Raw genomic sequence first — 22663 nt, forward strand, 5'->3', positions numbered from 1 at the left:
CGGGGGCCGCTGCTTTAAAGGGGCAGACACCAAAACTTCAAGATTGTGGGGAGGATAGCAAAGACTTTGAGACTGACCCTAAGGGATAACCAGGTAGAGAGCTGGCTGGCGTACAAAAGAGATGGAAATCTTGTCCATCTGGAGATCAGGACGCCGCAGGATGACTGATGGGGCCCCTGCTTCCTTACTGTTTTAAATGGGGTCGAGGAGAGGACTCCGTAGTCCTGGAGTCTTCCATTCTCAGGCTCCTGAGCAAGGTTCCGTCATACCCAAGTCTGAATGAAATCGCCCGGTGAAGGAGGGAAAGGAAGAAGGGAAGAAGAAAAGAGAGAGGTACAGGAGGGGGTGTGTCTCCATCTTCTCCCTGTTTCTTTCCACCCTCGTCTTTCTAATGGCCCCTCTTTTCCTCTCCCGTCCCTGGCGCCTGGGCCCTATACATACACACGTGTACCGTGTTCACACATTGGTGCTGAGCTAACCCATCTTTAGCTTCCTTTCCCCATCTATCTCTCCCCAGCTGTTCTCCTGGCCTGACACCACCTCCACAGCAGTTTTAATAGCAAAGGTCAGGGAGCTGCGTCTACAGACTCGCTTAGCTGAGAGACTCTTATGTGATGTGTGCCTGGTATGTATGTGCTTACACGTGTGGGGATATGTGTGCATGTGCATATGCATGTGTGTGTGTGTGTGTGTGTGTGTGTGTGTACATATGTGCATGTGAATATGTGTGTGCTGAGGGCACTTCCACCTACTTTCTGGGGTGGGGGGAGAGCATGGAGACCATGGATGGCACAGGAAGAGGGTACTGTGTGACAGCCAAAGCCCCTGAAGTTTCTCTGCTCACCAGATGCCCACTCTGGAAGAGATTCCACCTGTCTCCAGCCAAAGGACAGATAGTTTAAGATGGCTCATTGATTACCTACTGACAACAGCGGCCCTTCACATGCCCAAGGTTGGTTGGGAGTCCAGGCCTAGCTCTTCAGTCTGGAGGCATTCAGGCTTAAGTGCAAGAGGTGAGCTGTAGGGGAGAGAGCTGACTCAGTGCTGGGAAATTGAAATATTCCTGAGTGAGTTAGTCATTGGCCTCCATAAATTGAGACCTGGATGAATTGGATGAGCGCCCTCGACCTCTTGGCACCTGCATTCTTCATCTTACAAAATTATTATTATTATTGTTATTGTTATTATTGCTGAGGTGAGGATTACAGGGACACTGGAGTGGAAAGTGATTCTATTCGTGACCTGCACCTCTCCTTTTGTTGACATTTGATGATGTTGCCTCACTTCCCCTGTAAATTCACCTTGTCAGTTCCCATCACCCCTCCCCTACCTCCATTAGGATCTCAGATTCAGAGACTGCCCCAAGTCAGGAGAAACCTCACTGATCCTGGATCCAGCCCCTGGATTTTACAAAGGTTTCTGCAGATTGAGGCAAAGCCCTGTCTTGGGTCACAGAGCCCACTGGGGCAGAGCCAGGACTAGAACTTACACCTCTTATCAGCCAGTTGAGAGATGACCTTATTTCATAACACTTTTGTGTCCTGGTCCAAGCTTCACTGTCCCCATCTATAGTACTGCTGGTGGTAAGGACTCAATCTGATGCCAGAACCAAGTGCTTGGCTAAGAGCTAGGCACACAGGACTAGTCAGTAAACGCTGGTCCTAAGAATGCTCTTGGGGAGTTTTTGAAGCTTAGGAAAGCTTATTATTCATAAGTTGGAAATCTGTAGTATTGTAATAAGAAGTGAATGTTCCTCTCATAGTTGGTGGAAAAACTATAGCTGGCCGACTACACAACTGGACTTGATTTACCTCCTAGTCAACGGTGGCCAATTTTCATTTGTCATTCCATTGTATTATGATTGTGTCATATTATGTCAGTGGTTAAGGTAAAATATTATTACTCTATTTCACTGTCCATTCATTGATTCAACAAACATCTTTGTGCGAAGCATGGGAATAGTGAAACGCATAAGATATATCCCTGCTCTAGAGAAGTTTTGGTGTAGTGGGGAGCTCGGACATGCATGTAAGTGGGGTGAAATGGGGGCCCAGAGGAGGGAGGAGCTGCCTGTCTCTGAGAGTCCAGAGAGGCTACTAGAAGTGAAGTTTGAGCTGAATTGTGAAGAACTAATAGGGTTCACTGGTGAACAAGGTGGGAAAGGTCTTCCACACAAAGACTGGCATGTGCAAAGTTCTAGAGACATGAACATTTGTGGCCTATATGGAGTTAGGAGCTCAGTCTTGAAGGAGGGTTGCATATGAGCTGGTGGCAGAAACCAGAGTTAGGGGGAAATAAGACTGGAAAAGTAGTCAAAGACCAATTTGTTCATGCCTAAACTCTATTTTTATTTAGCAAACACAAAACATCTGTTTTTAAGTTTTTTAAAACAACTGTTATAAGCACTTTATAAATGTTAAGTAGTTTAGTTCTCATCATGATCTGATTATTATCCCCATTTTGTAGGGGAAACAGGCATGGAGAGATTGACTTGCCCAAGGTCACTCAGCTGGTAAATGACAGAGCTGAGATTGGAACTGCGACGTGTGAAAAGTATTGATCCTGGGAAAAATGTTGCTATGCTTCTATTAATTTCAAGGATGTTCTCAAGGTGCCTTGCAGACACCAGGAATAAAATGGCTCATGTAACTTGCTGTGACTCTCCTAAGGTTTCATATCTATCCTGGAAGATGGAGGGTTAAATAATTAATTCAATAAAGTCATCTGGAGGTTCGCACATTCCAGGCCCACAGTCAGATTGGCCAAACCTGAACACCCGGTAATGATGTCAAAAGTAGTAGGTCCAGGACCCTCAGACCCCACACCTTGGACATGATTTGGCATCTTGTGAGGGTCTGTTCCTTGCTTTGGTGGGCTCCCCCCCCCCCGTCCCAGTCCTCTGCCAGATAAATCAAGTGTCTTGGCTTCACAGGGAGCCCCTGCCTAGTGCAGGTGGCAAGGGCCCAGAAATAAACAGTCCAGTAAAGGCTGCAATAGGGACAGAGCCAGCACTGCAGTGGGGCACAGACAACAGTGTGGTCAGGGAGGCAATATTCAAAAGAAGCTTGAGAAAATAAACTGGATTTCCCCAGCTGAAAAGGAAATAGAACTGGAGTTGGGGTGGAAGGCATTCTGAGAGGGGACAAGACCCAGCCCTGTGTGTTATGCAAAGAAGTTTGGGTCTTCTCCTAGAACCAATAGGGAACTAATGCATGGTTTTGAACAGCAACGTTATATGATCTAATTTGCATTTTAGAAAGATATGTCTGGCAGCTATTTGGTAGACGAATAGAGAGGAACCGTCCTAGAGGACAGGATATAGGCAAAAACCAGGGTAATAGCATTTGGCATACAGTAGAAGGGATGGATTTCAGCAATATACAAAAGGTAGCATTGACAAGATTTAGCCACCAGTGACATGGATTGCTAGCCTTATATCACCAGCCATCTCCCTTTTTTCTTTATTAATACCGTTTTAGCTGTGTGTATGACGAAAGACCACCTTCCTTGCAACTGGCCAACCTCTGAGCAGAAGTTAGTGCTTCTGCTTAGCAGGAAAGAACTTGTGCTTTCCACCCTACCCCCCTTCCCAATGGACGAAATTCAGGTATGATTGTGGAAGCTGCTTGGGGCCCAACAGACACAGAGACGGAAGCTAGGGTTCAGCATGGCAGAGATGTCCCCACAGTCCTGGAGGGTCTATTTTAAAGTGGTCTCTTCAGCCACTGAATTTTTGGGATTCTTTGTTATAGCAGCTTGGCCTATACAGTAACTTGACCGCCTTTGGATATGGGGAATGAGGGAGTGAGAAGCTCCTGAGGGGATAGTGACCTGTTAACTAGGCCAGGAGATTCAGAGAAAGGGCAGGGTTGGGCAGGGTGGGGTGGGGTAGAAGAGGATTAATTTAGTTTTGAATGTGTTGAATGTGACACGTTTGTGATCAGAGGTGTGTAGTAAATGTTTTAACAATCAGCCCTTCAGGCAAAGGCAGCTCTGATCTGAAGCAACTCCCAATTTCCATGGTGTAACTACTCCCACCATGACAATTAAAAGTTACTGCTATCAACCTGACTTCACTAAACAAAGAGTTGGGAAGAGAGGTGCACTCTGGGCTCTTGTGAGCTGGTCTGAACTGGCACAAGCTGACTCCAGCCCACCACTGTCTGGGGACATCCAGATGATGATATTCAGGCTGCAGTTGGACATACACCAAGTCTACATCTGGGGAGAGATATCTGGGCTGGAGATGGAGCTTCGTGAGGTATGAGCAATTAGGGGATAGTTAAAGTCACAGTAATAGAGGAAGTCACCAGTGAGAAAAGGAGGCTGACGTTGGGATCCTGTAGAAACTATGTTTACAGATGCCCTGCGGAGGAGGACGAGAGGACCAAGGAGGAGCCTGAGAAAGAAGAGTTAGAGGAAGGAGGAAGTGTCCCATGACTCGTGAGAGTCAGGGTCTCCACATGTCCTCTAGGGCTTCTGCTTTCTCAGAGAAGTTGGTCGTCCACTGGCTACCTGTATATCCTTCTCCTCCCCCAAACCCCATCCTTCCCATTATCATCTAAAGAAGCTCCTACCAAAACCCAAATACCTTTATTTCAAATTCTCCTCTCACCACTGCCCCACCTTTCTACACCCCCTCCAAGACAAGATTCTCAGAGCTTTGGCCACTTTGTCTCCACTGCCTCACTTCTCACCCTCAACCTATTGCAAGAAAAGCATTCATTGCAAGGGCTCCTGACAAAGTCACCCACGGCCTGCCTGTTTCTCAATGTCACGCACACTTCCCAGTGCAGGCTTGCCTCATCTCTCTGCAGCATTCAAAACAGTTTTACCATTCCCTTTTTGGAACGTTCTTTTCTTTTGGGTTCCAGAACTCCACATTCTCCTGATTTTCCTGTTAGCTCTCTGGCTTCTTCTTTGGCAGCTTCCTCTCCTCTGCCTGACCTCTAATGTTGGAGTTCCTCAGGGCTTGGTCTTAGGCCATCTTGTCTTTTCCCTGAACCTCTTTATGACTTCATCTGCTCTAAAACGCCACTCATTATTAAGGCTCTATTCCAACTCATAGTCTTCTGCGGAGCCCCAGACCTGCGTTGACAACCACCCTCTGAGTATTCTTCTGAGCACCTCTCCTAGGCACTGCAAACCTAACATGTCTCAACTTAAAATTTTTGATCTCCACCCTCCCCCCGCCAGTGTTCTGCTCTTAGTCAATGCACTTCCAAGCCACCAGCACTGATCGTCATTCCAACGATCATCTACCACTGCCTCCTCTGTAGATTATAACCTCCCTGCAGGCAGAGGAGGGTTCACAGTTCATGGTCATATCCTCAGTGCCCAGGACGGTGCCTGATGCATCATTGGGACTTAGGTGAATATTTGCTGAACGAGTTCAAACAAAGAAGCGTATTAGCATGGAAAGCAAAGCAAGAGGGAGCACTGTCAGATGTACTACAGAGATTGATAAAATTGGGTTCTAGTCCTAGGCGGCCAGTTTTTTCTTCCTTCCTTTCTTTTTTCTTTTCTTTTCTTTTCTTTTCTTTTCTTTTCTTTCTTAATGTTTGATTTATTTTTGAGAGAGCACAAGTGGGGGAGGGGCAGAGAAAGAGAGAGAGAGGATCTGAAGTGGGCTCTGTGCTGACAGCAGTGAGTCTGATGTGGCGCTTGAACTCATGAACCATGAGATCATGATCTGAGCCGAACTAACCGACTTAGCCACCAAGGTGCCTCTGGGCTACCAGTTTTTTAAGTGACTTTGGGGAAGTCACTTTGTCCATCTGTAGACTGAGAGGAAACTGAAGGAAATTATCTGTAAGGTCCCTTCCAAATGCTAATGCCTAATTGACATCTATCATCTACTGGTAATATATCCTTGAACTGGTGAGGACACATACATGGGATTTGTGCATAAGACTGACTTTGTTTTCTTATTTTCTTAAAAATAGTGTGCTGTGAAAACTTTTTGTAATGCCTATAAGAAGTGTCTGTTTTGATACTTTCACTTTTCAATTGGATGAGGACTCAATGAAGGCTATTCGGTGACTTGAACCTTCCAAAGCATGTCCACAATCCGTCAGACTCTCATAACAATCCAACGTGACTTGCAGGGCAGACAGGAAGGCAACACTTTCATTCTCATTCCTTTACAGGGAGGGTCCACTGGAGGGTTACTCAAGAGGTTAGTATTGGTATCCCTGCACGTTAAGTCGCTAAAGCCACCCTGGTTCATATCTCAACTCTGCAGCCCTAGGAATCTGTTTCCACTACTATAAAATGGGGACAATGCCAGTACTTAAATTCGCAGCACTGTCGTGAGGACTAAATAAGTATGGACCTCAAAAAATAGGAGTTGTTATTACAGTGTCATGCAGCCCGGTAGAGTTCTACAAAAGCCCAGGGGGCAACGCTGGGGAACTTCCTGGGCATGGATGGCTCCTCTCATCATTCTCAGGTTCAGGGTCCCGCACTATTCCTCGGGGACTTTCAGAAGCGTCCCTCTGCAGCCTCAAGGCCGACTGCTCCGTCCCGCGCGGGTAGGGATCTCTCGAGCTCTGTCCTGGACCTCGGAGGGGCGTGGTCTCACTGGAGCAGGGGCGTGCCGAACTCAGAACTGGGGCGTCAAGCTCCCCTACCCAGTCTGGAGCCGCCCAATCCGGGAGGGTGGGTCACGTGACCAGAGAGCGGTTTCTTCCCCCCCCTCCCCTGTGCCGATACCATCTCTTCCAGTCCCAGGGGGGATGTCCTGCTCCTTTTCAGAAAACGAAGCATTCTTTTTGGTCCGTTTTGCGTCGAAATAGTGTGGTGTGATATCTTTGTTGTGACGGGGTTAGTTCTTGCCCCTTAAGTGGTCTTTTGCCTTCTGGCCTCCCCCCACTAAGGAATTGGTCTCGCCCAGCCGGGCCCTGGGCGCGGCGGCGACGGCCGCGTCACTGGCGGGCGGGATCCCTCCGCTCTGGGGAGAGCAGCGCTGGACGGTTGAGTTGGGGTGACTGAGGAAATCCATCCGCGTCGCCGCCGCTGCCGCCTCCGCCGCGGAGGAAGACAGGACCTCCCGCGCTGCTCTAGCGACCCTTCGCAGAGTCCCACCGCCACAGGTACCTCCGCTGGCAAAAGGAGTCCTTCTCTCCCCCAGCCCCAAATTTCCGTGGGGGAACCTCTCTTCCTTCTGTCTCCTCGTCTGGCCTCTCGGGAGCGGACGTAGCACCCTAGACCTCCCCTCCCTTCCTCTGGCTCCGTCGCTCCCAAACCCGGAAGGGGAACTGGGGTGGGGGGGACCCTTGTTCCCAGTAATGCACGCCCTCCTTGCACCGTCCGAGGCGTTTTGCCTGACCCCAGACCCTGTCGCAGCCCCTCCTGCCTCTTGCTCCCTGAGAAGTTTGGGGGCCAAATTCCGGGCTTTCTGTAGGCCCCGTCCCGCCCCCTTTCCCCCCCATCACCGCCCTCTCGTTTGCCCCTGGGTAGCACCCCTCGTGTCCTCTTTGCACCTCTGGCGGTATTCGCCTTGCAAAACTCCAGAATCTTCAGAGAGGCAGGCAAGGCCGCGAGGCCACCCTTCCCTTCGCCTCCACCCTACCCTCAGAACCCTTGGGTTCTGTCGGTGTTTTCTGGCCATATTACCCTAGACCGGAGACCTCGGCACCCTGCTCCCTCTACTAGCCCTAACCTCAAGCCCAGCTCCTGGGCGCCCTCACCCCACGCCTAGCTTTCTTTTGGGCAAAATGGAGGTCGTGGGGGCCGAAGGGCCAGGCCCACTGCGCTTTGCAGCGCGGCACCGGCCCGCGCCTTCCAGCTGCCAGATCCGGGACCCTCCCATGTCCCCTTCCCTTCGCCCCGCCAGACCCGCGGAGGCGGTGGCACCCCTATTTCTCCTTGGGGCCCCGGCCACTGTATGCCCAGAATCCGGGGGCAGCCGAGGGGGCTCCGGCGAGTGATGGGGACTGAGGGCTGGGAGCGTCGCCCCCGCCCCCAGCGGCTTCTTCCTGGCCTGCTTCCTTCTGCCCCCAGCTTCTGGCGTTGCCGCCCGGCCTGGGCTGCTGGCGGCTAGAAGGAAGAGGCTTTGTCCTGAGCTGGGGCGGTGGAGTGGGAGACTCTCCCCCCCACCCCCACTCCCCGCTTTTTTGGAAGGGCATCCCCCGGCGCGAGCGTAAAAAGCTGAACTGACAGAGGGGAAATGTCAGGGGGAAAGAGGAACGCCCAGGGCCTGGGGGAAGTGGGAGCTGGGTGGGGGACGCCTGGGTCGGCAGAGTGCAGTGTGCATGGCCTGATCACACAGGTGTCCAAAGAGTGGGGCAGGACTCCGGGCCCTGGAGCGGAGCCAGCCTAGCCCCTGGGGCCCCGGCGCGGAGCCCAGGGACTGGGCTTCTGGGGTGCCGAGGGCGCGAGGCCGGGCCGCTTGGGGCCGCCAGCTCTCCCGCCCGCCCGCGCCTGGGAGAGAGCAGCTCCGCGCCTCGGGGCCGGGGACCTCTCCTCGGAGCACTAATTACTCGAGAACGGCTCCCACGGGCTTACTGCGGGCGCGCCGGGGCGGGCGGCCTCGGCGCTGGAGGGAGCAGCGACTAGGGGCTGCCTTCCCCTCCACCTTCGCCTCCGCCCGCCGGGGGCGGCTAATGGGGCGCAGCCGGCCCGGGGATTATCCGGGGTGAGCCGTCCCGAACCTATTAGCGCCAATCGGCTTTCCCAAATCCTGTAAACAGCCACCCTGGCCGGTTCTGGGTCGGGGCGGGAGGCTGGGTCGGGCGGGGGCGATGGGGCCGGGGGTGGGGTCACCCACCCTACAGGTCTCTGCCGTGGATGCGGTTGCCTTGGCAACAGGGCTAGGGTGGGGGCACTTCACCAATGAGGTGCTCTCAGTCCGGGTGACGGTTGCCTAGGCAACCCCACGAACAGCCCAGCTTCCCCCTCTGGTCTCCCCCACCCCAGTCGAAGCTGGGGTGTGTGTGGAGGGTGTGCGGCGTGTGGGGGTGAATTTAAAGAGGCACCGCCCCTTTTAAAATTAGGTGCTAGGAGGGCGGTGTCTGTGCGGCCCGGGAGGACGCCAGGTTTGTTTTCTAAGGGACTCTCCCCGCCCCCCCTCCTCCGTCCCCCCCCTTCAGTTCCTGCCGCGGGTGTCCCGCCCGAGCTGCTGTCCGAGGGAGGGGTTTCCCCTGCGCTTCCTCTTGCACTTCCCGCTCCGTTTCCGGGGGGCGGAAGATTGGGGAAGTCAGCTTTTCCTGGGCAACATCCCTTCTGTGCCAGAGACCCCAATTCAGCCTGGGGGACCGCGGCCGCCGCTGCTGTCCCCTCCCCCCTCCGACCGGCGCTTACCCCTTCCGGGCCGGGCTTCAACCCCGCCTTTTTCCCCCCTTCTTCTCCGGCGGCCTTGGGCCTGACGTCAGCCCTGCATCCCCCAGGCCTCGGGCCAGCGGCGAGGAGCTGTCTCCCCCAGCCCCCGTCCCGCGGCCCCCAGCCGCCCCCAACCCCGCCCCACGGGCCCGGCGCCATGAGTGAGCTGGAGCAACTGAGACAGGAGGCTGAGCAGCTCCGGAACCAGATCCGGGTGAGGGCCTGGCCGCTGGGCTGGGGAGGCTGAGCAGGCAAGGGCCAGGTGGCCTGCACGTACTGGGTGGGGGGAGGGATTTGTGTGTGTGTGGCTATCCTAGTAGCTCGCTGTCTTCTCTCCACTCCCCTGTCACCTCTTTCCCTGTCTCTTCCTCGCCTCTCCTGTCTCTCTGATGGTTCTGCCATCCATCTCTTACAGGATGCCCGAAAAGCATGTGGGGATTCAACACTGACCCAGGTGAGATGAATCCAGGGCTGGACTTGGGGTTTAGGGAAGGAGCAAGTGTTAGAGGCATACTGCTTGGTGGGCCACACCACCTTGAACCTCCCTGAGCCCATTCTGCTTCTACCTCCAGATCACAGCTGGGCTGGACCCAGTGGGGAGAATTCAGATGAGGACGCGGAGGACCCTCCGCGGGCACCTGGCAAAAATCTATGCCATGCACTGGGGGACAGATTCAAGGTGTGGTGTGCGAGTGGTTGGGGCTGTGTGCCGAGCTTTTGTGTTGCCCTGGGCTGAATATAGCAGGCAGAGTGGGGTGAGGGTTGCCACCTTGCTGATCTGGTGGGAGGAACAGGATCCCCATGTTGTGGACATATTTGGGGAGGCCATGGCTCCCAGACAGTCCCAGGGGATGGGAAATAGGACCGAATGAACAGGGACTTCTGGGCTGCTGCTGGGAGTAGTCTCAGAGGGTCTCCCACCAGATGGGTGAAGGGGGAAAGGTGTCCTGCCTCCGAAAGGAGCTTCCTACCCTGACTCCTCTGCCTCTTCCCTGCCACTTTTTAAAAGGCTGCTGGTCAGCGCCTCCCAGGACGGGAAGCTCATCATCTGGGACAGCTATACCACCAACAAGGTAGAGGTGGTGCCCGAGGCTGGATGGGGCTGGGCTGCAGGCCCTGGCTGGCTCTGACCTTGGGCACTGCTCCTCCTTTCTAGGTCCATGCCATCCCTCTGCGCTCCTCCTGGGTCATGACCTGTGCCTACGCGCCCTCAGGGAACTTTGTGGCCTGTGGGGGGTTGGACAACATCTGCTCCATCTACAGCCTCAAGACCCGTGAGGGCAATGTCAGGGTCAGCCGGGAGCTGCCTGGCCACACTGGTGAGAGGGACCTGGCAGGGCTTGGGTGCTGTTGCGGGGGGAGGGGCTGTGCTGCCCTCCCTTAGAGACCCGGCTGACCAGCCCCTTTCCCCAGGGTACCTGTCGTGCTGCCGCTTCCTGGATGACAACCAAATCATCACCAGCTCTGGGGACACGACCTGGTGAGGCCCTGCCAGGGCTAGGTAGTCAGGGCTCACCAGTACTTCCTCCCTGGGGGGCCCCTGCCTTGGTGCTTAGCATGTAATACATGCCCTGAGAGGGTGAGGGGCTTCTGAACACTCTGCCTCCCTTTCCTGTGACCCAGTGGCTCCCCCCCAACCCCAACCCCCCCCCTCCCCCCCCATGCCCCTTCCTTGGAGGAGGCTCTGTCAGGGCTGGGCTCACTTGGAGGGGAAGGGGGGCAGGGACCTCTCTCTGACCCCTTCCTTCTTCCTGTCATTTCTCCAGTGCCCTTTGGGACATCGAGACAGGACAGCAGACGGTGGGTTTTGCCGGACACAGTGGAGATGTGATGTCCCTGTCGCTGGCCCCTGATGGCCGCACCTTTGTGTCAGGTGCCTGTGACGCCTCCATCAAGCTGTGGGACGTTCGGGATTCTATGTGCCGACAGACCTTCATTGGCCACGAATCAGACATCAATGCCGTGGCTGTAAGTTCTGGACAGAGCTGGGCCGGCCTGTCTCTGCCAGGCTCCTGGCCTTGCTGTGCCCTCATCCCACTCTGGTCCCATGTCCTGCAGTTCTTCCCCAATGGCTATGCCTTCACCACGGGCTCCGATGATGCCACGTGCCGCCTCTTTGACCTGCGGGCTGACCAGGAGCTCCTCATGTACTCCCACGACAACATCATCTGCGGCATCACCTCTGTTGCCTTCTCCCGCAGCGGCCGGCTGCTGCTCGCTGGCTACGACGACTTCAACTGCAACATCTGGGACGCCATGAAGGGTGATCGTGCAGGTGCGCTGGGGACGGGCGGGGGCCGGGGCCGCCAGCCGGTGGGGGTTCTGATGTTCTTTCCTCACAGGTGTCCTTGCTGGCCACGACAACCGCGTGAGCTGCCTTGGGGTCACTGATGATGGCATGGCTGTGGCCACAGGCTCCTGGGACTCCTTCCTCAAGATCTGGAACTAACAGCTGCCACCCCACTGAGCCCAGGCCAGGAGGGGCCCTGCCCATGCCCACACTACAGACCGGGAGCTTTGGGGCTGGGTGCACACCAAGCCCCCCTCCCCGGGCCACCGGGCCTTGGGTCCCTGCTCCCCTACCCAGGTTTGGTTCCTCCCGGGGGCCCCCACTGTGGAGATGAAGATGGGATAGAATGGGGGGAGAGGAGGGGCAGAAAGCCCTCATCCTTTTGCTGCCCTGGGATTGGGGCCTCATCCCTCTGGAGGGCCAGAGGCAGGAGGTAGAAACTCCAGGGGCTGGCTTTTTTAAAACTGGTTTTATTTTAATTTTTATTATATTTTCAGTTTTTCCATAAAGGAACCAATTCCAACTCTGTACCTGGTCTCTACCCTTGTGTCTTTCTCAGTGCAGATCTCTGTCCCCAGGGCAGACAAGGGGGTGGGGGTGGGGGGTGGGCAGGGGTTTGGGCCCTTGTAAGTAAGGACCAGAGAGAAACTCCCACTCCTTCTCCAGCCCAAGGCGGAAGTCAAGCAGGAGGACCTGCCCAGCAGGGCCACGGGTGCTCCCGCTCCCACACACACACACACACACACACACAGCCCTCAGACTCTGGCTGGCTGACCACAGCTGCCCTGGCCCACAGCTCAGTTCCTAGCTCAGAGCTGTCTTTCCGATCACAATGCCCCTTTCCCCAAGACAAGACACAGAATCAAGAGGGGAGAACACACACCAAGTTTTATTGGGGGAAGGGGAATATTTACAGGGGCAGGTAGAAGAGAGGGGAGTCACACAGGGTGAGGGTGGGGGAGATTGTGGGTCCAAGGCAGACAAGGGGATACAGAACAGCCCCTGCACCCACCCCAACCCAGGAGGGTGGGAGAGCAGCTGGGGCCCAGGAAGACGGGTGGGAAAGGACAGCAATGGGGGTGGAGTCCCTGGGCTGGGGGGCTCAGGGGCTTGTAAACATTGACCACTCTCAGAAGGGGATGGGGGTGGGAGAGGGCCCCCCCTACACTTCCTCACAGGGTTAAGGCCTCTCCAGGCTCAAGGGCCCCCTAAGTTCAAAGTCTCTTTAGCTGGGGGGAAGGGGAAGGAAGAAACAGGGAAGAGTGTCACCCCCCTCCCCTGCATTGGCTGCGGCAGGGGTGGGGGCGGTTACATTCAGTCACAACAGTACTCCCCCGACACCTCTAATGCCGCCAAATACTGGCGTGAGGAAGGGGGGAGCTGGGGGGCCAGCAGCAGCAAGACATTTCCCCCTGGCCCATCACCCCCTTATTGCTTTAGAGAGAATATTGTCTTTTCACGGACGCTAACACTGTTGAAACCAGGGAGAAGCAGGTGGAGGATGCCCCTCCACCCCCGAGGCCAGCTTTATCCCCCAACACTGACCCAGTTGCCACTTTGGTGCAAAACAAAACAAAACAAAAAAAAAGAACAAAAAAAAATGTGGTCTAAGAATGGATGGGGAAAGAAAATGGGCCACTCCCCATTTCCCCAGGGCAGGAAGGACAAATACATTCATGGAGGGGAGGCAGTGGCAGATTCCTGCCCTAATACTGCACTCTGAGCAATGAGGTCAATGGGAGAAGTTAGATGAGAAACCCAAAAGATACAACAAACTGTTTAAAAAAAAAAAAAAAAAAGAAAAGAAAAGAAAAACACACACAAATGGAGACAAACCCAGGCAGGTGATTGGGAATGAGAAGTTGGTGAGCAACAGAAGGGTGGCCTTCCCCTGACCCAGGAGAGACAACACTTCTATTCTTGACCCCCACACCTTACCCAACATTAAAAACGCATCAGGGGAGCAGGGAGGGGGAGAGGCCACCGGCTCCTCTCCCATTTGGTCAATGGGGGGGGGGGGTTCAGAGCAGGGCTGGGTGGTCCACTTCCCACACAGCTGGCTGCAGGCGGGGGGAGCTCCATTCTGACAGCCCCCACACTGCAACCCGAAGCCCCATGCTGCCCACTCCCTTGGCCTCCTAGGCCCTCCTCTTGCCCCTTTCACAGGAGAAAACAGTCAGTAAGTGGTGCCTCTCTCCAGCTCCCGGAGGAACTGCTCTACTCCCACCTCGCACGGGGTTGAGGCAGAAGGCGCAGCAGGGGCTTGTGGCCCAAAGAATACATTCATGTGGCAAGGCAGGGAGCTGAGGCTTTCAGCTTCACACCCAGGCCGTCCCCCCAAATGGCAGCAGTGGGGGAAGCCCCTCACCAGGGCCAGAGTGGAAGTTCCGTCACCCTGACGGCCAGAAGAGATTGGCACCGGCTGGCCCTCTCCCCCTCCCCACCGTCAGCCAGCACAGGATGGCAGCCTAGAGAGCGGAGGCGGCCCGGCCCATTTGTGCAACTTTCCCCTAAAGCAGCAAAGCCAAGGGGCTACTTTGGCCCCCACCACGGACACCTCTGCCACGGTCACAGCAACAAAGGGAGCCGTTCACAGCGGGTCCGGCCGGCGGGGCTGAGGGGGCCTCGCTGTGCAAACTGCTGGCACCCCAGCTTCCAGTTACCCCAATGGCCCACCTTGCGGGGCAGGGAGGGTAAGTGCAGCCTTGGGGGCCAGGCAGGACAGGTCCATGGGGCCTGTGTCCCCACTGCCCCAAAATAACAGTGTGTTTTTTTCCTTAAATCTCCTAACCTTTTTTTTTTTTTCCATTTTCTTTTTTCTTAAAAAACAAAAACAAAAAACAAAACACACACACACACACACACACACACACACACATACACAAAAAAAAACCCCAAAAGACCTCTGTGGACCTTCCATTGTCACCCTCACTGTCCCTACAGGGGGAAGGGGTGCTTAGAGTCTAGTTTTTAACAATTTTTTTTTTGTCTCTCCTAACAGTTTTCTTCAATGCGGTTTAAAATGCTTTTTAAAAAAAGAAAAAACAAAAAAAAACAACCCAAAAAACAAAAAAACCAAAAACCCTTCCCCCCCAATCTGTAAAGTGCCTCGTGGTGGGTGAGTTAAGGTGCATCGTGTGGTTTGTAACAAGTGCTGGGGACCCTGCCCCTGCTTCCTCCTATGCTCCCGTGGGGAGCCTGCAGGCTGGGGACCCAAGGGTCCAAGCCGCTGCTGCTGCCCCTGGCCTACAGCCCAGGGGCTGGTGGGACGGGCTGGTCAGTAGTCATCCACGCTCTCGATCTCACCAGAAGGTCCGTGCAGGGAGTACCCTGAAGCCGGGGAGAAGCTGGGTTTGAGCTCTCCCCAGGCCCCCGCCCCGTACGAGTAAGAAGCCTCCTTCATGGCCGCACCCCCAAACTTACCCAAGATGCTGGGATCCGAGTGCAGCATCAGAGCCCGCCTCTTGGCCTTGCTGCCCTCCCCAGGGCCGAGTTTGGTGCTGTGGTTGGTCTGAAAGGCTGTCTGCAGGGAGCCGCCGCTCAGCCAAGCCTCCTGCGGGGCGCAGAAGGAAGCTGGGTCAGCGCGGTGTGGGGCGATCTCATCCCACCTCATCCCACCTGCCGGGGGAGCCGACGGAGCCTCACCTGCTGCCGCTGCTGGCTGGCTTTCTGTTTGGCCCTCCGCTCCAGGAACTGTTTGGCAAATTCTTTGGCTTCCAGCGTGTCCCCCAAGCAGGACCGGATATAATCGTGGACATCGTAGGGGGATTCTACCTCCTTGAGGATCGCTACAGCCATGGGCACTAAGGGGCAGGAGAGGCGGGCTGTCAGGGCCCACCTGATGCAGGTCGGGAAGCCCCGGGTCAGCCCGGCACCCTCAGGGGCTGCTGCCCATACCGTCCAGGCTGCCTGTGGTGCTCAATGTGTGCAGCATCTGCTCACACCACTGGGTGAAGCCGTCCTGGGGCCTGGGGATGCCCTGGAGCAGCTTCAGCAGCTTCTCTTCCTCCTCTGTCTTTTTGCGCACAGGCCGGCCTGACAGGTGGCTGTACGAGTCACTGAGCAGGACGGGGACGAACCGGAGGCATGAAATCTGCTGAGGCAGGTCAGGGTCTCCCCCTCCCCCGCCGTGCCGCGCCGCGCAGACAGACCCCGGCACCCACCTGAGAGAGGGGCTGCTCCGGCTGTTCTTCAGGCCCAGGCTGCGGGCCAGGCTCCCGCTGCTCTTGAGGGTGTCCTCCCAGAGCCCCAGGCCACCGCTGCTGCCCCCACTCTTGTCGGGCCCGCCCCACAGTGGCCCAGCCTCAGACACCCACTGGTTCAGAGGAGCAGCGCCCAGGCCCCCGAGCTGCTACAGATGGCAGAAGTCAGGGTGACCCAAACACAGACACACGCACTCCAAACAGCTAGGTGGGGAGGGGGGCTCGTTTAGGTGGCAGAGCGGGGCAAGGTGAGGGCCGCCCAGAAGCGAGAGCCTTCAGAGTCAGGTCTGTACCTTGGGCTCAACCATCCCTCCCCCCGCTCCCCCCACCCCCGGTCACCCTGGGAACTGTAACTGGAAGGGGGGGGTCCTGAGGGCTCAAGACCGGCTGATCGATCGGTGGGGGAAAGGCCGGCCCGCCTGCTCACCACACGGTGGTTGGGGGCCTGGGCCCGCGACGGCTCCCGAGGTGGGGGCTGCTTATGCAGCTGCCGCTCGCCCTCCAGCTGCAGCTCCAGCAGCGTCTTCATGGACAGCCCCTGCTTGGCCAGGCCGGCCCACAACGGTGGCGGGGAGCTGGGTGCGGGGGACGCCGGGACGGCGGCCGCTGCCTGCTGCTGCTGCAGCAGCTTCAGCAGGAGCTCCTGCTGCCGCACCTGGAGCGGGGAGACGCGAGGAGACGTGGTGAGACACGGGAAGACGCGGGGAGAGCGCGTGGCCGGCCCCGGGCCCCAGCGCAGCGGGGGAGGCCCAGCTGGGCACCCACCTGCTTGCGCCGAAACAGCTCCTCTTCTTCCTGCCGCCGCTTCTGCTCCTCCTGCTGCTGCTGCTGCCGGCGCTTCTCCTCCCGCCGCTTGCGCTCCTCCTCCTCCCGCTTCGCCCTGAGCTCCACTTCTCTGCGCTCTTGGAACTGGCACAGGAAGCCAGCTCAGACGGCAGAGCGGGGGCACCCAGCCTTCCCCGGCGTCGGTCTGGCCCCTGCCACCCCAGGACCCCAGCCCCCTGAAGCCCACTCACTTTGTGCTGCAGCTGGAGTTGTTCTAGAATTGGACCCTGAGTCGAAGAGTTAATTGGTATGTCCCAAAGACTGGCCTCACCGCCTGCAGGAAGCAAAGCAGCTGCAGGAAGCAGCTCCGAGTGCCGCCGGGCTAGAGCGCAAGAGGGTGGGAGCAGACACAGAGCCCCTGGCCCGCCCCCCCGGGATCGGGGCACTGGGGTTCAGAAAGCGGGGGCAGGGGACAGGCTGGCCACACACCTGACTGTGATGAGGCTGAGGTATGTATGTCCCAGAGGGGGCCCGAATCCGGCACCGACAAGGACCGGTTCATGGTCGGGAGCAGGTTCTGGTCCCCGCCTCTGAGGAGCAGAGCGAGGATTCTCAGGACCGGAGTCCCTCTCGGCTCTGCCCACCTCCCCCCCTGCACAGACTGGCCCCGGACCTGGGCGGTTTGAGAGCTTGGAGCTGCTGTAGGAACGCAGTGAGCTGCTGCTGGGGCGGCGTCAGGTCCCCCAGAGCGGCCTTTTCCCGGAGCGCGCACTGCGGGAGCTGCCGGCTGCAGACACGGAGACTGGTGTCGAGCGGGGAGAGGCCACACAGCCGGCGCCCGGCCTGACCCACAAGGCCTTCAAGGCCCCCGTACCTGCCAACCAGCTGCAGAAACTGCTGGTGCTGCAGCTGCTGGTACAAGGCCGCGGCCGCCAGCTCCTGCTGCTTCTTCAGCCGCTCCTGGTCCATGTTGCCCTGAGTGGGGGCCAGAGCGCTTCTGTGCCTCTGACCTGGTCTCGCTCCGCACCACCCGCCGCCATCCGTCCGGCTCCCGCTTCCCCGCCCTGCTCCTCTCCAGGTGGACGTGCTCACCAGCAGTGGGGGTGGTGAGGGTCCCGGGGCAAAGGGCACACGACCCCACATCTTGATCACCTCACCCAGTGGCTGGAAGCCCTCATCACAGCCCCGCTTCACAAGCAGTGCCATGGAAAAATAGCCCGCCTGGAACCACTCCGCCATCTCCTGCGTTGTAAAGGGGCCTGGACCAAGGGAAAGGGGACTTCGGTCAGAAAGCTACGCCAGAGAAGCCCTGAACGAGAATGAGGTCGTCCTCCTGCCCACCCACCCCCGCCCCCCGAACTCCCACTGCATGGCTCCCACTCCCCACGAGCACCTTGGATCTCCCCCTGTGGGTCCTTGTAGAACCACTTCCGGGCCGCACCGTGGCTGAGAGGGAGGGCAGTGGCAGCTGCTGAGTGGCGCAGACCCTGGGCCTGCATGGCAGCCGTAAACTGCTCTTCCTCCAGGGAGCTGTCCTGCAGGGAGGCCACCAGCTTCTCTGCCTCCTGGGAGACCAGGGAGAGAGGGAAGGCTCAACGGCCCAAGAAGGCAACACCAAGATGAGGCCGAGGCTGAGGTCAGGGTGGAGCCGGGAGGTCGGATCACAAGGCAGACAGACGGGGAAAGTAGGAAGTGGGTGGCGACAGATGGAACAACGGCCCCCTGTCCTCTGTAGGGGAGGATCCCTAGAACCTTCTTAGGCTTCTCCCACACCTGCTGCAGGTGCTTCAGGCCTTCATCATCCTCCAGATCTCCGGGTGGACCGGGGGGTGAGCCCACCCCGGGACTCAGCTGCATCCCCCTCATATCGTCTAGGAGCGAAGAAAGGAAGTGCAACGGAAGATCCCGAGACAGGAAGGAAACACCCCCCCCACCCCAATCCACCCTCATTCCAGAGGAGAGGGCTGTGATTCTAGCTCTCTCCCCGCCCCCTCCAAGGAAGGGGAGCGTCCCCCGCCCCCGTCAACCCCAGGCTACCTTCAGTCGCCGGCAGGTCTTTCTCTGTAGCATCGTCGCCTTCCCCGTTAGTTCCCCAGAGCGGGCCCAAGGTGGGCAGTGGGGGCGGGGAGCTGGAGTTTTCCTCCTGGGGAGGCAGTGGGGTCAGCTCCTTCCCTCCTGAAAGAGAAGGGCAATTACCAGAATTCAAAACCAACCAGCTGGAAGGCCTTAAAGATGACTTGGCATAAATCCTCCATCTGTGGCCAGGATCTAGGCCTCTGGACACTGAATCCTCCCACCTAGCTTTGGTCGACCCCACTAACATCCAACCAATCAGCACCACAAACCCCACTTTGCGACACCAGACGCGTCAGGAGCGTGTCCAGGTCACCGCCTAGGGCTGTACACGCAACACCACTCTTGGCACCACATTCCTTAAGTCCTCCAAGGAATTTTCACAGGTCATCTTGATTACATCGGGGTTTCGCCTGGCACCCTGCCTTTCAGACAGCCCCACTGCGTTCCTCCCGCCTGACGACACCCGCTCTTCTCACAGGCCGCCTTCTCCTGAAGGCGGGTGGACAGCTGGTGCCTAGCCTGGTGAGGGCCTTCTGCCTGCCCACCTCCTCTCCTCCCCACCCCACCCTGCTCCTCGGGCTCACCCGCCTCAGGGCCCGCCTCATCTAGCGCTTCAGAAGGTTCTTCCTCCTCTTCCTCCAGGCCCTGGAAGTCGAGCTCCTGCTCCTCAGGAATAGGCTCCTTGGGGCCCTTCTGCACAGGGTTACGGAACCCGGTGGGGACGAGGGGCAGAGGATGAGTGGGAGAGGCCCCTGCTGGGGTAGGTCCCACCACCCGCCAGCACAGACCTTCCCCTCGCCCCCTCACAAATACCTTGAGAGGCAGAAAGGCCCCAGAGGCATCAAAGGTGCCCATCTCCTCATCCTCGTCGTCCAGGCACCATTCGGGGAGCCCATCCTTGTCCTCCTCAAAGCCGTCAGGCCCTCGGCACCTCCGCAGGTGAGCGCTGCCTCCCCCACCCCGCCCCTCCTCTTCACCACACCCTCCTCGATCCCCTCGAATATCAAATTCAAACTTGCGACGCCGGTCCCCATGTTCCCGCCAGCCAGCAGAGCGGGGACCGCTATCTGGGCAGAAAAAGTCAAGAGAAGGAGAATCAGTATCCTGGGCAAGCTGGCTTTCGCTCTTCTGTTGCCCACTGGGGACCCCCCCCCCCCCCGCGCCCCCACCGGGAACCGACATCTCCAAGTCTGCCCTCCCACCCGCTCCACTCCAGGAAACTTTCTGTTCCCTCCACCCGGCTGCGGGAACACACCCTCAGGAAGCTCTTGCCACCAATGCCCCCCACAACACCCATCCGGCCCCAACCTCACCAGGGCTGGCTGAGCGCCAGCGGTCGCCATCTCGCCGGGGTCCTGCCCCAAGTCTCCAACTGCCTTCCTCCTCTTCCTCTTGCTCCTCTCGGAGAGAACGCCAGTTCTCGCTATCTGAGCGGGCATGTTCCTTCCTCGGGCCAGCCCCTCCCTCCTCAAACCCGGATCGCGCTTGGAAACAGGGGAAGACACAGTCAGTGGAAGGGCAGCCACGGTTCCTGGAAGACTCTTACTACACACCTCGTGATAAAGGAGGAGCCCAGCTCCAGGCCCCCCTGCTCCCACCACCTCCCTCAGGAAACACCTTCCCCTCATGTGGTCACCCATTTCAGTCCTCCCCCCACCTCTCAGGGACCCTCAGGACCCGGCCATCGCCCTTGCAACTCTCCATACCTCCATCCCTCCTGGCCGACTTCTCAAACCTTCTCTCGCCTCTGCGGAAGGAAAAGGTGTTGGTCAAACCAGGACAGCTTCCCCTCCCCAACCTGCAGCATCTCTGCACAACTTGTCCCTTCTGCCCTGAGAAGGGTGGGGAGAGGGAGGGCTGGGGGGGGGGATGGTTAGAGAAAAGTCAGTCTTGGGAGGGAGCCCAAGGGGACACATTAGAACAGGAGGTCACAGGACAAATGGGAAGAGAGGAAGGCAGCAGGGAGTTGGGAGGCAAAGAGAAAGACTTGTGACCAAGGCTTATTCAGCAAATCCCCTGCTGCTCTCTAATGCCAAAGGCGCGGAACCCCTCCACACGACACCAGAACCCGCCACAGAGCTTCTCTGCTCTGCCATGATGCTGCCAGCACCTGTCATCCCAACTCTGGCTACGCTGGATCTCCCGGGGGTTTCGACCAAAGGCCCCTTCGCCTTCTTCGATGCTTCTTTGGTAAAAGCAACTGTCACCACGGCCTCGGCCTGGAGAAAGGAGATACACGTGGGAAGCCTGCCCGATCGTCTCTCTGCACCCTCAAAACCATGGGCCCCACCTCGGCCCGCCCCCAGAACACGTGGTCACCCCCTCTACCTCGGCTCCGAGTGCTGCCCCTGCCGCGGGAGGCGCCACCTAGGGGGGGGCCGGCCCCCTTCCCCATCAGCCTCAGCACAGCCACACTGTTCACTGACAGGGAGAAGTTTCTCTGAGGAGGGAGCCAGGGGTGGGAGTGAGGACCCAGGCACCCGCCGCCCCCCCCCCCACCCCGCCCAGAACCACAACCTCCACCACCTGTCTTTCCAGCTTTGGCCCCTCTCTCCAAGATGGAGACCCAGCACCCTGCCCTGCAAGGCTCCGGCCCAGGCCCACCTGCTCCTCCTCAGTCAAAGGCTCCAGCGCCAGGGGCTGCAGTGGCTCCTCCTGCAGCACCGCAGCAAACTCCTTGTCCTGCAGCTCATCGGGTACCTGTCAACCGGGGCAGAGCGGAGGTCCCACGTGCTCCTGGACCCCCTCCACTGGCTGAGACCAAATGGGCAACAGGGCCACATACCCCACACTCTCGCCTAGCCCCACCTTGTTCTCCTTGACGTAGAGAGCCAGCATCTCTTCTCGCCCGTAGCGATAGTCAGCCAGCTTGTATTTGGGCATGGCAGGGGACGGGGGTGGAGAGGCCACACTGCCACCGCTGGAAAGGGCCCTCAGCCTAGAAAAGGGACACAGGAAAGGAGAGAAACAGGAATCCGGGCAGCCCTCTTCTTCCTGGTTTCTCTGAGCCATCCAAAGCATGTGTGACTCACCACTCAGGCCCAAAATTGAGGGTCTCTGCTGCCATCGTGGAGCCAGGTGTATCCTCAAGGTCCGAGGGGCTGAAGGGACAAGGGGGGGACCTGGCGTTCACTCTCCAAACACCTGTGGAGACACGGGGACACTAGGCCTCGGAGACAACACATCACACACCTAGAGAAGCGCAAGAAGAGAAGAAATGGAATCCTGCCTAATGAACTCTGAAAGGACTCACCTAAGCCAGCCACGTGCCGCTCACACCATGAGTTAAGTGAACTGTCGCAACGGGGGAAGACCTGGGGGAAGGAAGGAAAACAGGGCAGCTGGAGCCCTTTCCAGATTCAGCAAAGGGTACCTCCCTCTACCCCAGACTTACTTGGCAGCCTTGCCCCAGGAAGCAGGTAGGGCCGGGCCGGGCCGGGCCGGGGCTCTCTTCAGGCAGGGGCCTGTGCTGGAATGAACCAAGGTCTCCAAGCTACAGGACGCTGACCTGACTACAGTGGTGTCCAGGGAGGGAGCTTCACATCAGGGAAAGATCCTTACCGAGAGGCAAGAAAATAAAACTGGGGTTAAACTAATGGGCCGGGTGGGTCTCCCCACCTCTGGCCCTCCCCTGGCCCACAACATGGGGAGATCCACAGCTGCGGGAGGCTTCTAGTTATCCGGCGCAGGGAGCCACGGACCCTGCTCTTTCTCATCTCTGTCCCCCCCGCTAGGCCTCAAGACCAGTTAATTGACCCAGCAGAGCTAACAGAGGCGTTGGCATTGTGGCAGAGCACGCCAGGTACCTCTCCAGGCCTAAGCGCCCTCGCAGGGTGGCGTGGTATTTGGGAAGGGGCTGGTTGAGGCATGGGGGACACTCAGAACAAAGGTAAAACACAAGCAAGCAAGGAAACCAACAAACAAAACGTCAGAGCCACAAATACCCTAGAGACAAAAAAACATCAATTACGGAAAGAATCACAAATGCAACCTAGGAGCAAAATTACCT

The 22663-nt window shown here is 57.6% G+C and overlaps 2 protein-coding genes across 9 annotated transcripts; one reads left to right on the forward strand and one right to left on the reverse strand.

Annotated features, from left to right (window-relative positions):
* The first annotated feature begins 6965 nt into the window (after positions 1-6965).
* GNB2 (G protein subunit beta 2) lies at positions 6966-12141 on the forward strand. The gene is made up of 10 exons (XM_047089567.1): positions 6966-7094; positions 9390-9535; positions 9737-9775; positions 9894-10000; positions 10331-10394; positions 10478-10640; positions 10735-10801; positions 11088-11289; positions 11380-11596; positions 11664-12141. The coding sequence occupies exons 2-10, from the start codon at positions 9479-9481 to the stop codon at positions 11768-11770; spliced, it is 1023 nt and encodes a 340-aa protein (XP_046945523.1). The 5' UTR covers positions 6966-7094; positions 9390-9478; the 3' UTR covers positions 11771-12141.
* On the reverse strand, positions 12066-21769 carry GIGYF1 (GRB10 interacting GYF protein 1). Of its 8 annotated transcripts, none has more exons than XM_047089566.1 (24): positions 21687-21769; positions 21463-21592; positions 21259-21354; positions 20983-21094; positions 20765-20873; positions 20361-20401; positions 19968-20138; positions 19468-19721; positions 19239-19347; positions 18616-18753; positions 18352-18449; positions 17972-18143; positions 17671-17837; positions 17453-17553; positions 17252-17365; positions 17068-17168; positions 16830-16912; positions 16579-16722; positions 16241-16468; positions 15775-15959; positions 15509-15669; positions 15257-15414; positions 15035-15164; positions 12066-14941 (listed from the first exon to the last, which is right to left on the reverse strand). In XM_047089566.1, exons 1-24 carry the CDS (start codon positions 21719-21721, stop codon positions 14889-14891), a joined length of 3090 nt encoding a protein of 1029 aa, XP_046945522.1. In that variant the 5' UTR covers positions 21722-21769; the 3' UTR covers positions 12066-14888. The 8 variants fall into 8 exon arrangements, with proteins under 8 accessions (XP_046945522.1, XP_046945520.1, XP_046945519.1 ...); XM_047089564.1 differs by having other exon boundaries at positions 15775-15962; XM_047089563.1 differs by lacking the exon at positions 21687-21769 and having other exon boundaries at positions 15775-15962; positions 21463-21680.
* Between the last annotated feature and the right edge of the window lie 894 nt (positions 21770-22663).

The sequence above is a fragment of the Lynx rufus genome, unplaced genomic scaffold (genome assembly GCF_022079265.1).
Source record: "Lynx rufus isolate CCGP_SWC_20201006 ecotype Redwood Valley unplaced genomic scaffold, mLynRuf1.p SCAF_27, whole genome shotgun sequence".
NCBI lineage: Eukaryota > Metazoa > Chordata > Mammalia > Carnivora > Felidae > Lynx > Lynx rufus.

Bases quoted from the DNA above. Each gene is read 5' to 3' on its own strand.
- GNB2 (XM_047089567.1), top strand. From the start codon at position 9,479: ATGAGTGAGCTGGAGCAACTGAGACAGGAGGCTGAGCAGCTCCGGAAC. The intron at 10,802-11,087 runs GTGAGGCCCTGC...TCATTTCTCCAG, and splicing joins AGCTCTGGGGACACGACCTG to TGCCCTTTGGGACATCGAGA. The intron at 11,290-11,379 runs GTAAGTTCTGGA...CATGTCCTGCAG, and splicing joins CAGACATCAATGCCGTGGCT to TTCTTCCCCAATGGCTATGC.
- GIGYF1 (XM_047089558.1), bottom strand. From the start codon at position 21,675: ATGCTTTGGATGGCTCAGAGAAACCAGGAAGAAGAGGGCTGCCCGGAT. The intron at 17,366-17,452 runs GTACGGGGGCCT...CCGTGTCTGCAG, and splicing joins TTTCTGCAGCTGGTTGGCAG to CCGGCAGCTCCCGCAGTGCG. The intron at 17,169-17,251 runs GTCCGGGGCCAG...TCTGCTCCTCAG, and splicing joins CAAGCTCTCAAACCGCCCAG to AGGCGGGGACCAGAACCTGC.